General features: G+C 42.0%; 1 protein-coding gene across 1 annotated transcript in view; it reads right to left on the bottom strand.

Annotated features, from left to right (window-relative positions):
* The window catches only part of LOC132817323 (contactin-associated protein-like 5), a 910,472-nt gene that overhangs the window by 880,585 nt on the left and 11,974 nt on the right, over positions 1 to 17,913 (bottom strand). Inside the window, exon 3 of the mRNA XM_060827733.1 lies at positions 8,283 to 8,476. Within this exon, the coding sequence (XP_060683716.1) occupies positions 8,283 to 8,476 (194 nt within the window). The remainder of the gene's footprint in view (positions 1 to 8,282; positions 8,477 to 17,913) is intronic.

The following is a 17,913-nucleotide window of genomic DNA, read 5'->3' as shown; positions in this document are numbered from 1 at the left end:
TAGACATTATTAATATTTATTCTCTCCCCCACTCACCTTATACTAATTATCTACATTCTGGGTCTATTGTACTGGCATCCTGTTGGCCTCAGGCAGTATCTGTGTATGCCTCACTGTACTTTTCCATGTAATGACTCAGCAGCCATCTTGTGTGCCAAGTGACCAACTGATGGCTCAGCAGCCACCTTGTGTCTGTGCGCCCCATGTCAGCATGCCCTGTGTCAACCCTCACTTCAAGAACCCTAAGAATCTTGTGTCCCATGCTTCTAAACTCCAAAAAATACTAGCCCAACTTACTCAACCTCCCCTCAGAAACAGACCTTCCATACCAAGTGAGTGAAACTTCTCTGGACTGCCACTAATGCCAGTATATCTGTTCTTAGATAAGGTCAGTTAGGTTAGGCAGAGAACGTTTCAAGTGTGGGAAAATAAATGAACTCACACATTATAATTGACCTTCCCCAAAAAAGATAAAGATGGCAACAGTTAATTCTATATTGCACCACCAGGCATGTTCTTCTGCATGGGTAATAAAATCTAGAAGATGCATGGTTGTGCACTAAAATATTGTTGTTCCTGCTGCACATGGTATCACTGCCTTATCATTCAGCAAGGAATGGAAAAGAAAAACACTCAGATCCAATTTTTTTGTCAATTTGTGTCAAGAAATGCAACATCTGATTACATTTTTTAATCTTCTGGAGTGATGGGCTCCAGTCTCCATCCAACAGGTGTGTGTTTGCAACAGTTTCAAGGCATTAACTGCTGCTGAAAGGAACATCTCTTAACTCTGAAAGCTCCATATTGTTAAAGAACAGCAGTGTGTGGAGATAATGCTGGCATCGCAATGGGACTGGACTAGTTATGTAAAACTCCAGCCTAATGTTCTAGAACATGGGTTTAAATCCCACAACAGCAGATGGTGACATTTGCATTTGGAAAACAAACTGGAATTTCTTTTATTCACCTGTGAATGTTGCATGATGTTACTACCTATCCCTTAATGTCCTTGAGAAAGTGATGGTGAGCTGCTGTTCAGTACTATTGCTGGAACATTGTCAGGGCCCATAATGTTTGCGGTATCCAGTGTCTTCAGGTGCCAGACTCAAGAAGTGTTAGGAGCAGTGAAATCGATGTTTCGGGCAAAAGCCCTTTATCAGGAATAAAGGCAGAGAGGCTGAAGCGTGGAGAGATAAGCCTCCAGCTTATCTCTCCACGCTTCAGGCTCTCTGCCTTTATTCCTGATGAAGGGCTTTTGCCCGAAATGTCGATTTCACTGCTCCTTGGATGCTGCCTGATCTGCTGTGCTCTTCCAGCACCAGTAATCCAGAATCTGGTTTCCAGCATCTGCAGTCATTGTTTTTACCTTAAGAAGTGTTAGTCCTTGCCTTGCATCAAGGCAAGTGAATTCTGGTCCTTTTCTAGAAGCACAGGTTCAAATCCCACTCCTGACTTTCTCATTTGTCCTGGAACAAATCTTACCACAAAGCCTACATTATAAACAAACTTAATGCGTGTTACGGCAGCTCAGTGGTTAGCACTGCTGCCTCACTGCACCAGCGACCCGGGTTTGATTCCAGTCTTGGGTGACGGTCCGTGTGGAGTTTGTACATTCTACCTGTGTCTTTATGGGTTTCCTCCAGGTGCTCTGGTTTCCTCCCACAATCCAAGAATGTGCATGTTAGGTGAATTGGCCATGCTAAATTGCCCATAGTGTAGGCTATTAGTCAGCAATAAATATAGGGTAGAGGGAATGGGTCTGGGTGGGATACTCTTTGGAGGGTCGGTGTGGACATGTTGGGCTGAAGGGCTGGTTTCCACACTGTAGGGATCCTGATTCTAATTCTAATTTCTTAATATCATATAGAGTAATTAATTGACTGAAGATTGCTATCTGTGATGCTGGGGACAACTGGAAGAGGTTAAGATGAATCATTGACTTGGCTCTCCTAGCTGAACATCGCTGCAAATGCTGCAGCTTTAACTTTTGCACTAATGAGCTGGGCTCTTCAATCATTGACGATGGGTATATCTGTGGAGCCTCCTCCGTCAATGAGTTGTTTAATGTCCACCATTCGCGACTGGATTTGGCAGGACTGCGGAACTGATCCGTCGGTTGTGGGATCACTTGGCTCTTTTAGTTGCTGTTTGGCATGTAAGTAGTCCTTCTTGGTAGCTTCACCAGGTTGACACCTCATTTCTCTCCCAAACTCTCCATTGAACCAGGGTTGATTCTCGGCTTAATGGTAATGGTTGAGTGGGGGATATGATGAGCTATGTGCTGGAATAAACTTCTGCTGCTGTTGACGGTCCACAATACCTCATGGAAGCACAGCTTTGAGTTGCAAGATCTGTTTGTAGTCTGTGCAATTTAGCACAGTGATAGCGCCACAAAACATAATAGAAGGTATTTTCAATGTGAAAGCAGAGCCTTGTCACCATCTAAGGACTAGGTGGCGCTCACTTTTACTAATACTGTCATGGACGGATGCATCTGCAGCTGACAGATTGGTAAGGATGAGGTCACATATGTTTTTTCTTCTTATTGGTTCCCTCACCACCTGCTGCAGACCCAGTCTAGCATCAATGTCCTTTAGGACCCAACCAGCTTGATCAGTAGTGATGCTGCTGAAACACTCTTGGTGGTGAACATTGAAATTTCCCACCCAGAATACATTCTACACCTTGCCATCCTTAGTGCTTCCTCTAACTGTTGCTCGACATGGAGAAGTATCGACTCATCCATTGAGGGAAGACGGTACGTGGTAATCAGATGGAAGTTTCCTTACCCATGTCTAACCTGAAGCCATAAGCCTCAACAGTGAACGTGAGGTAGAAGAACAAATAGCAAAACAGAAAGAGGTAGAGGCAACAGGGTGGTGGTGATGGGAGATTTTAATTTTCCCAACATTGACTGGGATACACAGATTGTCAGAGGTCTGGATGGGGCAGAATTTGTAAGGAGCATCCGGGAAGGTTTTCTCGAGCAGTGTGTCAATAGTCCGATGAGGAAAGGGGCCAGGTTGGGGAATGAGCCAGACCAGGTGGTAAAAGTTGCAGTGGGGAATTTCTTTGGGAAGAGTGACTACAGTTCTGTGAGTTTTAGAATACTCATAGACAAAGATGAGAGTGGTCCTCAGGGAAGGGTACTAAACTGGGCCAAGGGCAATTATATCAAATTTCGGCAGAAGCTGGGGAATGTAGATTGGGAGCAGCTATTTGAAGGGAAGTCCATGTTTGCTATATGGGTGGCTTTCAAAGGTAGGTTGAAAATAGTGCAGGATAGGCATGTCCCTTTGAAAACAAGGGATAGGAAAAGCAAGATTCATTAATTGTGAATGACAGGAGAAATTGTGTGACTAGCTAAGAGGAAAAAGGAAGTGGACGTAAGGTCAAGGCAGCTAAGAACAGAACAGGCCTTGGAAGAATATCAGGAGAGTAGGACGAATCTTAAACGAGGAATCAAGTGGGCTAAAAGGGGTCATGAAATAACTTTAGCAAATTAAGGAGAATCCCAAGGCATTTTATTCTTATATAAGAAGCAAGAGGGTGATTGGAGAAAAGGTTGTTCCACTAAAGAATAAGGAAGGAAGATTAAGTGTCAAACCTGAGAAAATGGAGAAAAGTGACCAGTGGTGTTCCACAGGGGTCAGTGGTGGGGCCATTGTTGTTTGTGATATACATAGGTGATCTGGAAGAGATCTGGAAGAGGGCATTGCTGGTCTGATCAATAAGTTTGCAGATGACACGAAGATTGGTGGAGTAGCAGAAAGCAGAAAGACTGTCAAAGAATACAGGAGAATATAGATAGACTGGAGAGTTGGGCAGAGAAGTGGAAGAAGAGTTCAATCTGGGCAAATGTGAGGTGATGCATTTTGGGAAGTCTAATTCTAGAGCAAACTATACAGTAAATGGAAGAGCCTTGGGAAAAGTTGATGGGCAGAGAGATCAGGGAATGCAAGTCCATTGTACCCTGAATGTTGCTGCACAGGTGGATAGAGTGGTCAAGAAGGCATAAGGTATGCTTGCTTTCATCAGATGGAGTATTGAGTATAAGAGCTGGCAAGTCACGTTAAAATTGGACAAGATTTTGGTTCGGCCGCATTTAGAATACTGTGTACAGTTCTGGATGTCACATTACTAAAAGAATGTGGACGCTTTGGAGAGGGTGCAGAGAATTTTTTCGAGGATGTTGCCTGGTATGGAAGGTGCTAGCTATGAAGAGAGGTTGTGTAGGTTAGGATTGTTTTAATCAGAAAAAAGGAGATTGAGGGGGGACCTGATTGATGTCTACAAAATCATAAAGGATATAGGCAGGGTAGATCCAGATAAGCTTTTTCCCAGGATGAGGGATTCAATAATGAGAGGTCATGTGTTCAAGGTGAGAGGTGAAAGTTTAAGGGGGTTATATGCAGAAAGCACTTAACGCAGTGGGTGGTGAGTGCCTGGAACGTGTTGCCAGCAGAGATGGTAAAGGCAGGCACGGTAGATTCATTTAAGATGCATCTGGACAGATGCATGAGTAGGTGAGGAGCAGAGGGATACAGATGTTTAGGAATTGGGTGACAGGTTTAGACAGTGGATTTGGATTTGCTCAGGTTTGGAGGGCCGAAGGACCTGTTACTGGGCTGTAAATGTTTTTTGTTCTTCTTTGTTAATGGGGTCCAAACTCAATGTTGTGGCACCTCCTGACTGTATACTACAGTGCCACCACCTCTGCTGGGTCTGTCCTTCTGATGGGACAGGTTATATCCATGGACGGAGATGGTGATGTCTGGGTCACTGTCTGGGATTAATTGCTTGACTAGTCCATGAGACAGCTTTCCCACTTGGCTAACACCTTCGACATCTCAACATCTTATCTGTGCTGACACCAATTGTTACAGTTAACCCGAGCATGTAACTTTTACATATGAAAGAAGTGAAATTAACATGGTCATTCTAACAGATGAGACACTTAACAAGCAATCAAGGTATTTTTCAATGTATAATTTCAGTTACATCACACTGTAAACTTTTGCTATAAATTCTGTGTCTTACAATTTTGTCCACAACCACCTGATGAAGGAGCAGTGCCCCGAAAGCTAATGCTTCCAATTAAACCTTTTGGACTATAACCTGGTGTTGTGTGATTTGCAACTATTGTGGAGAAGGACACGGAAGATACAGAATGTGGAAAAATAGATGGTGACATCTTAAAAAAATGGTCATAATTACAGAGGACGAGGAGGTGCTGGAATTCTTGAAAAGCATAAGGGTGGATAAATCCCCAAGACCTGATCAGGTGTACCCAAGAACTCTGTGGGAAGGTAGGGAAGTGATTGCTGGACCCCTTACTGATATATTTGTAACATCGATAGTCACAGATGAGGTGCCGGAAGACTGGAGGTTGGAAAACGTGGTGCCACTATTTAAAAAAGGTGGTAAGGAAAAGCCAGGGAACTATAGAACTGTGAGCCTGATACCAGTAGTGGGCAAATTGTTGGAGGGATTCCTGAGGGACAGGACATGTATGTGGATAGACAAGGACAAATGCGGAATAGTCAGCATGGCTTTTTGCGTGGGAAATCATGTCTCACAAAATTGATTGAGTTTTTTGAATAAGTAATGAAGAGGATTGATGAGGGCAGAGTTGGGGACATAGTCTATATGGAGTTCAATAAGGCATTCAACAAAGTTTCTCATGGTAGACTAGTTAGCAAGATTAGATCACCTGGAATACAGGGAGAACCGGATACAGGATGGCTTGAAGGTGGATAAAGAGCGTGGTGGTGGAGGGTTGCATTTCAGACTGGAGGTCTGTGACCAGTGGTATGCCACAAGGGTCTGTGCCGAGTCTAGGACTTTACCATTAAGTGTATAAGTCCTGCTAAGATTTGCTTTCCCAAAATGCAGCACCTAGCATTTATCTGAATTAAACTCCATCTGTCACTTCTCAGCCCATTGGCCCATCTGGTCCAGATCTTGTTATAATCTGAGATAACCCTCTTCTCTGTCCAAAACACCTCCAATTTTGGTGTCATCTGCAAACTTACTAACTGTACCTCTTATGCTCGCATCCAAATCATTTATGCTGCAGACGACACCTAAATTAGAGGTGTAGTGGACAGCAAAGAAGGTTACGTTAGAGTATTACGATATCTTGATCAAATGGGCCAATGGGCTGAGGAGTGGCAGGTGGAGTTCAATTTAGACAAATGTGTTCATTTTGGAAAGGCAAATCAGGGCAGGACTTATACACTTAATGGTGAGGTCTTGGGGAGTGTTGCTGAACAAAGAGACCTTGGAGTGCAGGTTCATAATTCCTTGAAAGTGGAGTTGCAGGTAGATAGGATAGTGAAGAAGGTGTTTGGTATGCTTTTCTTCCCTCGGGTGGGACAATCCAGAACTGGAGGGCATAGGTTTAGGGTGAGAGTGGAAAAATCGAAAAGAGATCTAAGGGGCAACCTTTTCACACAGAGGGTGGTGCGTGTATGGAATGAACTCCAGAGGAAGTGGTTTGAATAGGAAGAGTTTAAAGGGATATGGGCCAAGTGTTGGTAAATGGGACCAGATTAATTTAGGATATTTGGTCAGCATGGACGAGTTAGATGAAAGGGTCTCTTTCCATGCTGTACATCTCTGTTATCCTATGACTCTTTAACAGTGCCTCTCTGAAAATGCAGCGGTCATTCTATACTGCACTAACAATTGTAATTTTCAATGTCTAATTTATCTCGTCATTAGGTCCTTCATTCACTCTGCCATTTATGAAGCAACCACTCTGCTCTATAACATCGTTACCATCAATGTCAATGTCCTAGTCCTCACGAAAACCATTCCTCTCTCCCAGCTTGGTCATTCCCAATGCCGGCCTTTTCTGAACAGGCAGGTGTGGAGATAGCAGGGCTACTCACTCTAAAACACTCGAGCTATTGATCTCTGTCTTAAATGTAACCACAAATACACATAAATGTGCTCTATGTTAATGCAAAGCGGAAGACATCAGGCCATAGTTTCAAGACTGAATTGCAAATTGGGCTATTATCCAATTTTGTAATTCTCCCATGTCCTGTTCACCAAAATCTTTCCATACTTTTTATAGAGATGAAATTCAACATAGTGTTCTTTCTGAGTCATGTAAGTTTGACGTACACACAATTGGATGTATGAAACATGGTTTTCAAAAGCTAATTGGAGTGCTTGACAGCAGAAATACGAATCTCTGACAATAACCAATGCTGGATATGACTAAATTCCCAGTCAGTAACTTACACTTATTCAAAGTATGTCACTGTGAACTATAGGGGGAAAGAAGTGAATGCAAAGCTGATCCTTAACAGAAAGCTTCAAGTAACAATAATTGTGCATTGGTTCATTATATCACACAGCAAGGGCTGTATTAATTTCAATTGCTGATGCTATTTTGGTGCTAATCATTAATGTAATTCAAACAAGATAGTGCTTGCAATATTGAGTGAATCACACACTTGTGGTTCACAAGGGGCTTACGTTTCCTTAAAGCAGTGACATTCCAATTATTTGGTGTGGGAATGCCATTACTAATATTGGCGCATCCGAAAAGATTACTGATAAATATTCGTACGCTCTGCAGGGTCACCCTGCCCAAACTCGCAGCTGTCAGCGACTGAAAGGAAACGCTGCAGCCAACTGTAGCTGCACATAATGTAAACAGTCAATAAAATTGGAGAAAAATACAAACGAAATCATGATAGACATGAGCCTGATAGACAGTTAGGACCAAGTCTCTGACCAATATTCCAAGCGTGGTTCCCATCTGGGACCACCGAAGCAGAAAATGTATTTCAACTTTCCAGAACTGAAAGAGAATAAGCACACTGTGGTGGAAGAATAATTTCCAATCCAGGGTAGAATTTGCATTCTAATTCAAAAAGGCTGTTTGAAAAGAGTGGCTGCTGAAGTAATATCAGAATTTGGCCACAAAATAAGCAGTAAGTAGTTGTCTGAGGAGCTGAAGTAGCATGGGGACAACATCGTGACCATCTATGACAAAATTCAAAATCTTTTACGTCTCATTAATGTCAAAATCTGTGGTGGACAATAAGGATTTCATGCCATTAGCAAGAAAATTAGAAACGAGCAACAGAGTAAAAATTTAACAAAAATAGAACATGGGATACAATGACTTTAAACTGATTAAAATAAATATTCTGTTCCCATTACAGCACAAAGTAAGCCAAAAAATGTAGTCTTTATCATTGCACTGCCACATTGTCATTTTGTACAATACAACTGATATGAATCAACTATGGGTTCCCTACCCAAATGCTGTCTTCTTGGCGATACTGTTTCCAGTTCCTTCCTGTGTCACTGAACATTAACAGGTAGTGTGTCACCCAATCTGAGCTCCCATACCGCCCCTGGCTTGCTACGGCGGTGATTTCTGTTCTCTCACCGAGGTCCATCTGTAACCATTGGTATTTGTCAGATTCCAGGGGTGACCATCCACCAGCTCCTTCAAGGAAAAGTTAAACAAACAAAATCATTCAGGGAAAAAAGATACAAGGAGAGCATAAAGAAATCTGACACATTTCAGCTCCTAACAACTTCATTTTTAAAATGTATTCATGGGTGAAGAGGTCACTGGTTAGGCTAGAGTTTATTGCCCATCCTTAATTGCCCAGAAAGCAGTTAAGAGTCAATCACATTGCTCTGGGTCTGGAGTTATGCGTAAAATAGACAAGGTAGAGATGACAGTTCCCTTCCCTAAAGGACATTAATGAAGTAGATGTATTTTCCAGACAATCGACAATGGATTTGTGGTCATCATTAGACTCTAACTTCCATATTTTGTTTTCAATTGAATTAACGTTTCACCATCTGTTGGGGCATAATTCAAACCTGGGTACCCAGATCATTCTGAGGAAGGGTCAGTCAACCTGAAATGTTAACTCTGATTTCTCTCCACAGATGGTGAGCTTTTCCAGCAATTCCTTTCTTGGGCCCCAGAACATTACCTGGGTCTTGGATTAACAATCTAGCAATAGTACCATTCGGCCATCACTTCCCTGATTATAAATTTCCCTCTAATTAAGATTTAATTTCATTTACAAAATGTGATTGGATTCTCAGATTTGCTAAGATTCCTTCTGCCCACCCACTGATGCTCCAAAATATATTGGCAGTCCTTCTCCTTAACTTGTTTCTCTCCATCTGAAGAAAGTACTCCAGCAATGGGAGTGAATTCCACATGTTGACCCAGTAATGATGAAAGGACAATGACATGCATCCAGTTCAGGAAGGTGGATGACTTGGGAGGGACACTTGAATCTGCACAATGCCTTATTTTTCTCAACAAAACATGTTACAAGGTTAATTTTGTGAATAGCTCCCATTCATTCTGTGATTGTACATATCCTGAGGCTGGTGAACCCAATAGCAGAGGCACTAGACAAATCTAAGTCCTCATAAGTGTTAAGCATCTTTGTGCATTGTTGTGCCTCCAGACTTCCAGGTAATTGGTGACTGATCCATCACGTCACCAACTTAGAAGTACATAGAAGTTGCACCGTAGAAAAACAGTTAGCACAACACTTAGGAACATAGAAACAGGGATAGGCCATTGAGCCCTTTGAATTCACTGTGACATCAATAAGATCATGGCTGATCTGTGGCCTAATCAAAATGTCTGCCTTGAGCTCAAATGCCTGAATAGCCTTCCTTAATAAAAGATTGTCTATCTCAGATTTAAATTCAACAAGTACATTAGCATTGACCACCACTTGAGGAAGAGAGTTCCAAATCTACACTACTCCTGAAAGGTGTGGCCCTAATTCTATGTCCCCAGGTTCTAGACTCTTCAAACTGCAGAAGCAGTTTATGTTTATTTGCCCTGTATTTCCCTGTTAATATCTCAGTTAGATCACCTCTTAACCTTCTGAATTCTAGAGAATAAAGTTTTAATTTGTCTAATCTTTCTTCATAATGTAACCCCAGAATCCAGGTACTACCCTTGTAAACATGCGTTGAATCCTTGCCAGGTCCGAAACAACCTGAGAGTTGGTGCCCAGATAGGCTCACAGTATTCTAAGTGCAATCTAACTAGGGTTTCATTTAACTGCAGCATAACATCTGTATCCCTATACTCCAATCGTGAGATATGAAAACCAGCATTCCATTCATCTGTACCTGTTCATGGTATTTTAAACAACTATGCATCTAAACCTCCAAATCTTGTTGGACATCCACTTTACCTAATTTTGTGCCTTCTAAAAAGTATCCTTTTTCAAGCCAAAATGAATAATCTCAGATTTGCTCACATTAAAGTCCAACTGCCAGTGCTTTGTCTATTCATAGAGTTATAGAGATGTACAGCATGGAATCAGACCCTTCGGTCCAACTCGTCCATGCCGACCAGATATCTCAACCCAATCTAGTCCCATTTGCCAGCACCCGGCCCATATCCCTTCAAACCCTTCCTATTCATATACCCTTCCAGATGCCTTTTAAATGTTGCAATTGTCATCTAATCTATCAATATTCTATTGTAATTTTATGCTGCCACTAACAGTTTCTAGAATGCTGAACAATTTTGTGTCATCAGCAAATCTTCATATTTGACTTCTTTTTGCCATCATCCAAGTCATGAATGAATACTGTGAATACTTGAGGCCCTAACACAGATTCCAGGCAGACAACTTCCTGGCAATTTGAGAGCGTTTCAGGGAACATCTCTGGACACACACACACACCAAACAACCCCACTACCCTGTGGCTGACCACGTCAACTCCCCCTCCCACTCCCCCAAGGACATGTAACTCCTGGCATCCTCTAGCACCAAATCAAAGCCACCTCCAACTGGAGGAAAAACACTTCATTGTCCACCTTCAACCACATGGCATCAACATGGATTTCACTAGTTTCCAAACCTCCCCTCTCCCTATCTTATCCTAGATCCAACTCAGCACTGCCCTCTTGACCTGTCTTACCTGTCCATCCTCCTTCCCATCTATCTACTCCAGCCTCCCCACCGACCTATATAATTATCCCCCCCCCCCAACTGCATCCATCTGTCACCTTCCCACCTACCTTGTCCCAGCCCCACACCCACCCCCTTATTAATCACTCATCCGCCTTCCTCCCCAAATTCCTGATGAAGGGCTTATGCCTGAAACATCGACTCTCCTACTCCTCAGATGCTGCTGTTTCTCATGTGGAACTTTATCAAAAGCTTTCTGGAGGTCCATAGAACAACGTCCATTGACTTATTTCTGTCCATCACCTTTCTCACCTCTCCAAAAACAGAGCTGTCAGGCATGAAGCCATGTTGACTCTCCCTGATTAACTGAAAAATTTCAAGGTAATCGGTTACCCTATCCTTGGTTACAAACTCCAGCAGTTTGTCAATCACAGATGTCAGGCTAACTGGTCTGTAATTCCTAGTATCCCTCTGTTACCTTTCAGAAAGAGCAGAGTGACCTCTGCAAATTTCTAGTTCAGAGATAAACCCTGAATCAGGGAACTATGCAAATTATAGTTAGGGCATTGGCAATATTCTCTTTACCACCCACGGATGGAAACATAGGTCCTAGCGATTTGTCACTCTTCAGTTACATTAATTTCCCTATTATTGGTGATTTACTTAAGCTAGTTTTATTTAGATCCTGTCCCTGATCTTTTGTAAATTTTTTTTGGGAGTTGCAGCAAGCTATCCTCCTTATCTGCTGTGAATGCTGAAGCAAAGTCTTCATTCAGCATGCCTGTCATTTTCCCTGTCATTGCTAATATTCATACTCTCAATCTTCAGTGGATCATAGCACTCTTAAACAGCCAATTTCCCTTTACATAACTCTATAATCTCTTCTGATTGCATTTTATGTCCTTGTTTTCCTTTATGAACAAAACTTTCTTTTCATATCCTTTTTAACACTCTTATAAGCTGTTTTATAGCCCTTTGTATTTGTCACATTCTGTGGAATCTGTACTGTTCTTTACATTTTATAACCCCTTTCTTTTCAGAAATCCAGGATAGGTTTTCTTTTATGAGATGGAGCTTTTCCTTCTTGTGGGTACAAACTGCTTTGGAATAGCATTAAAATTTTCTTTGAACACTCTCCACTGTTCCCTGGTTGTTTTAACTATTAGCAGGATTTCCCATTTTCTTGTGGACAGACTCTGCTTCATCCCATTAAAGTCTGCCTTACTTAAATCCAAAATTCTAGTGTCTGACCTGAGCTTGCCTCTTACAAACATTATATGAAACTTGACCATATTATGATCACAATTTCACAAATCCTCACGAACAACTAGGTCACTGAACTAAATTAGGTTCATTGCTCATTATTAGATTTAATATTGCTCATTTCCTTGTCATATCCAAGACATATTGCCGCAGGAAACTATCCCAGACACACACTAGAAATTCATAACCTCTCTGGCAGGTGCTTGTCTGTCCCTCCCAGTCCATGTTAATATTAGAATCGCCCATTTATACTCCTCTGTCTTTGCTGCATAGTTACCTAATTGCAGCATTTATATGATCTAGCACTTCTGAGCTATTGCCAAGTGGTCTATATATGACACTTACTGCAGTTTTAAACCTTCACACTTTTCCAGTACCACCCATATGGTCTCCACTGGGTGCTTTGCCCTCATTACATCCTCCCTCTCCATAGAAGAGATTCTTTTTTCATCAGTAATGCTACTCCAGTCCTTCTGCCGTCTTCTCTATTCCTCCTGGAAACCTTATAACCCACAATCTTTAATTCTTAGTCGTGACCTTCCTGCAGTCATATCACCTTAATGGCCACCATATCATAATTTCCAATTTGAATCTTTAACTTGTTCCTTACACCCCATACATTTGTGTAAAGAACTTTAATTCTGACCATATACTCTATCCTTGCATGCCAGTGTTTTGTTCTCACGTAAGCCTGCAGCCTCACTTCACACTCACCTTCTCTTTTCACTCTTTTTCCTCCCTGCATCTTTTATTACGAGACTGAAGCTTGAAAGTTGACATCATAAGTCTCTCCAAGATATGCCTAGTGCCACTTGTGGCATGCACTTCTATAGACGCTGATTCACCTGATGGACTGAGTAATAGGAACCTGACCACAAGGTTATGTATTGCAGTGGGTGACATTTCTGCTGCTGGTGTCTAAGAGCAGCTCATGTAAATGCAGTTTTGCATTGATAGACATGACCTTGGTCTTTCCCACTTATCATCACATGAGTGATTGAATGGTTTATTTACTGTCACAAAAAATCTTGAGGATACAGTGAAAAGTGTTTTGTCGCCTGAACCCGGCGCTATTTTTGAGTTACAAGAAGGATTGAAAAGGAATTACTTAAATAAGATGTAGGAGCAAGTTACTGCAGATGCTGGAATCTGTACTGGAAACAACAAATGCTAGAGATCACAGAGGGTCAGGCAGCATTGATGGAGAGACAGAAAGCTTAGCGGGTTTTGAGAAGATTTGTAGCTCAGGTTGAGGTTCTGGATGTAGGTTTGCTCGCTGAGCTGGAAGGTTCATTTCCAGATGTTTCATCACCCTACTAGGTAACATCTTCAGCGGGCCTCAGGTGAAGCACTGCTGATAACTCCTGCTTTCTATTTACATGTTTGGGTTTCTTTGGGTTGGTGACATCATTTCCTGTGAAGACGGAAAGGTTTTGAGTCTAGATGACTTTCAGCAGAGCTGAAGTGAAACGTGGAGAGACAGAGTTTATGCTATAGTTTGGGTGGTGGTGGGGATAGCGGGTGTAAGGTGCTTGTGGTGAAAAGATGTTAAAAATGAAAACAAAAGTTGCTGTCAAAACAGCAACCAAAACTCAAGAACAGGTATCCCCCACTTTTCGAAAGTTCGCTTTATGCCACTTCACTTTTACGAAAGCCGTACATCAGTACCTTTTTCCCTAAATGAAAGACATCCGAAGAGGATTTTTGCTTTTATGAGAAAAAGCAAAAACTTTTCCCATATAAATTGAAGCTTCTTTGCTTTATGCCATTTCGACTTACGAAATGTTTCATAGGTACACTCTACGTTTGGATAGTGAGGGATACCTGTATCTTTCACAGCCAAATGTTACATATTTTCCATTTTTTCCAGTACCCCTTTGGACTGCCTTCTCATTATATGCACAGGTGCTTGTAAGCTCTCAGTTCAGAACAGCTCAGTTCACCCTCTATCAAAGGTACTGTACACACATTCAACTTCATAACAACATAATGATAAAATAGGAAATGTTGAAGCCCTCCCATAGTTATTGTTGACTGACTGTAGATCATTGTCTCACCAACTCTGATGAGTGGATTCTGACACAGTGAATAGAACACACTGAGGGATATTGATGGTGGACTCAAGGATTTTTTCTTAATTTGCCTGTAGGCTATGGTAAGAGCAGCATTTGTTTCCCAACCCAATCAAATGTGAGAAATTTGATGCTGTACTTCTGATGTTCCTCTCAAGTGGTCAGTCTCTCTCATTGGCCTATTAGCTTCTTTCATGGGATGGCAGTATTGATGCATTGGTCTCTATATAACTCCATCGATTCGCTTTCTGGAATTGAAATTCATTAAAGATCCTTAGACAGCACCTTCCAAACCCATAACCACTTCCATCGAGAAGGGCAAGGTACTTGGGAACACCACCACTTTCAAGTTCCCCTTCAAGCCGCTCACCATCCTGACTTGGAAATGTGTCACGGTTCCTTCACAGTCATTGGGTCAAAATCCTGGAATTCCCTCCCTAACAGCATTGGGGGTCAACCCACAGCAAGTGGACGCAGCAATTCAAGAAGGCAGCTCACCACCACCTTCTCAAGGGCAAATAGGGATGGGCTATCAGTGCTGGCCAGCCAGAGATGCCCAAGTTCCTCAAATTAATTTTAAAAATTGGAAATAGGTAGCTCTGCAAACAACAATGCAGATTAGCCATTGTGAACCTGAAATCAACACAAGCTCAAGGGGCTGAAGGTCCTCTTCCATTTCCTAAACACCCATGCCTCAATCGTTGTTGATCACACCTTGTCAAATCTTTTTTTTAGATTACTTACAATGTGGAAACAGGCCCTTTGGCCCAACAGGTCCACACCGACCTGCCGAAGCGCACCCACCCAGACCCATTCTCGTACATTGACCCCTGCACCTAACACTATGGGCAATTTAGCATGGCCAATTCACCTAACCTGCACATTTTTGGACTGTGGGAGGAAACCGGAGCACCCAGAAGAAACCCACGCAGACACGGGGAGAATGTGCAAACTCCACACAGTCAGTCGCCTGAGGCGGGAATTGAATCCAGGTCTCTGGCAGTGTGAGGCAGCAATGCTAACCACTGTGCTGCCCACTTGTAATCTAATCTAATCTAATCTTATGAAGTGTCATTCTATATCATATATGCATTTACTCAGAGCAGAGCAACAAAATCTAAATGAAGTGTGTCATGGGATCACTGTATTGTCAGTGTTGCTGTCTTTCAGGTGGGACATTAAGTACCTGCTTGAGTGGATGTAAAGGAATTATTTCTCTCTCTGCTTGCAAACAACACTCGAACATCTGGTTTAGCTGAGAATATCCCTGAAGCCTGAACGTTGCTGTGGAGTTCCTTGTTGAGGGCGCAGCTATTTTTCAAAAAACTTAGTAGGGAGTTTTGATCCATGGATCACCAAACATTGAGTTTCCAAGTTCAGCGGGTAATAACGAAGACACATATTGACCTTTATTTCAAAGGGAATGGAATGTGAAACTAGGGAGGTTTTGCTAAAACTTGCAGCTGGAATACTGTGGACAGTTCTGGACCTCTTATCCAAAGAAAGATATTTTTGGGATTGGAGGTGTTCCAGAATGTTCACGAGGTTGATGCAGACGTGGAGGGACTGGGTATAAGCAAGAGGTTGAGTAGCTTGGACCTGTACTCATTGGAGTCGAGAAGAATGAGAATGGCCTTATTGAAACATCCAAGATTCTTGGCTCACTTGACAGGATAGATGCAGAGAGGCTTGTTTCCTTTTGTGGGACAGTCCCAAACCAGAGGGCATACTCTTAGAGTAAGAATTAGGACAGAGATGAGGTGGAATTTCTTCTCTCAGTGGGTTGTGAATCCGTGGAATTCTTTACCACAGGGGGCTGTTTAGGTTGGGTCATTAAGTGTATTCAAAGCTGAGAGAGACAGATTTTTAGTCAGGAAGTGAGTCAAGGGTTATAGTGGAAAAACAGAAAGCTGGAGCTGAGGATTATCAGATCAGCATGATCTCATTGATTGACGGAGCAGACTCGATGGGCTGAATGGTCTCCTAATGTTCCTATATCTTATGGCCTTAAAAGAACATGCAGAAGTAAAAAGAAATTATTGAGTTTGAGAGAGGGCCAAGTTGCTGTGTAAACAGAGGAAAAGTCCAGTATGGAATAAGAATGTGTCTACCTGTATCTGGTTCTGTATAACCGTCAATGATGCCTATCCTTGGACTGGGAGAATGAGTATATTTAAAAGCCTATGAGAGTAGAAGCTACAAAAAAATAACACTAAGCTGTAAAATTCTGCTGCACTGAGTTTAAGACAAAACCTTATATTATTTAGAATTATCTTACTCATTCTGTGTACCTACTTAATAACAAATGCATGTGTGTGTTTTGTCCAAATGTGTATAGAACAGAGCATTGTGATGTTTCAATTTAATCCTGGAGTTCTAACATAGAGTGTTACAGCACAGTGTGATGGATTAGGCCAGATCACTCAAAACTTTCTTACGTAGGCAGCCCCAGACCATAACTTTGTAATTTGTTTCAGTACGTTTACAGTGAAAATTACCCAGAGTAAGTTATCTAAGTTGATTACTAGATTTTAAAACAGACAAAAATTTATTCACAAAAATATACAATAAAACACAAAGAACAGAATAAAGAACCCCTACAGAACACAATCTATTCAACTAGACTTAATTATGCTGTTCTGAATATACACAACAGTCCCAATAAGCAAACTCCCTTTAAAAACCAGTACAAATGGAACACATGCTTACAGGTTGAAGTAGAAGGGCAGAAACAGAGAGAGAGAGTGAGAGACAGAGAGAGAGAGAGAGAGAGAGAGTTTCCACACAGCTCACTGATGAACTTCTCACCAGGTCATACTGAACTAAAACTGCTCAGCTCAGCTAGAGAGCTGACCACTCCCCTCTCTTTATACAGGTCACTTCTAAAACATGCCCCTTTGGCCTGAAGTCTCACCTTTACATATAAACAAAAGGCCTTTCAAAATCCTTTTCCTCTCTGTACCAAACCAGACTGATCAGAGTCTGGCCTGGTTTGTTACCCCTCCCTCTGAAAAAAATCAAGGACAGAGTCTTCTTGAGCCAAGGAACAACGCTTAGAAAAAAAGGGACCAGCTTTGTGACTACAGAAACAGACCCTTTGGAGTAACTCGACGTTTCGGGCAAAAGCCCTTCATTCAGAAGATCCTAATGAAGGGCTTTTGCCCAAAACATTGATTTTCCTGCTCCTCGGATGCTGTCTGACTTGTTGTGCTTTTCCAGCACCACTCTAATCTAGACTCTGGTTCCCAGCATCTGCAGTCCTTGTTTTTACCTTTGGAGTAACTCGTCAACGTGAACTAAGTTTCCCAAACTAATCTAGTCCCATTTGCTTGCAATTGGCCCATATCCCTCCTAAACCTTTCCTATTCATGTACCTGCCCAAATGTTGCTTTTTTAACCCTGTAACTGCACCTGCATCCATCACATCCTCTGGCTGCTTATTCCACATACAATACTACTCTCTGTGTGAAAAGGTAGCCTCTCAGTTCCCATTTAAATTATTCTCCTCTCACCTTAAAACCATGCCCTTTCATTTTGAACAACCCTCCCACACCCACCAGGAAAATGGCCTTTGCTATTCACCTCTCTATACCGCTCATGATTTTATAAACTCCTACAAGGTCACCCTTCACCTCCTG

This window comes from Hemiscyllium ocellatum, chromosome 7, assembly GCF_020745735.1.
Source record: "Hemiscyllium ocellatum isolate sHemOce1 chromosome 7, sHemOce1.pat.X.cur, whole genome shotgun sequence".
In the NCBI taxonomy this organism is placed as follows: Eukaryota; Metazoa; Chordata; class Chondrichthyes; order Orectolobiformes; family Hemiscylliidae; genus Hemiscyllium; species Hemiscyllium ocellatum.
The sequence above is the reverse complement of the archived record's forward strand: the minus strand, read 5'-3'. Positions and strand labels throughout refer to the sequence as shown.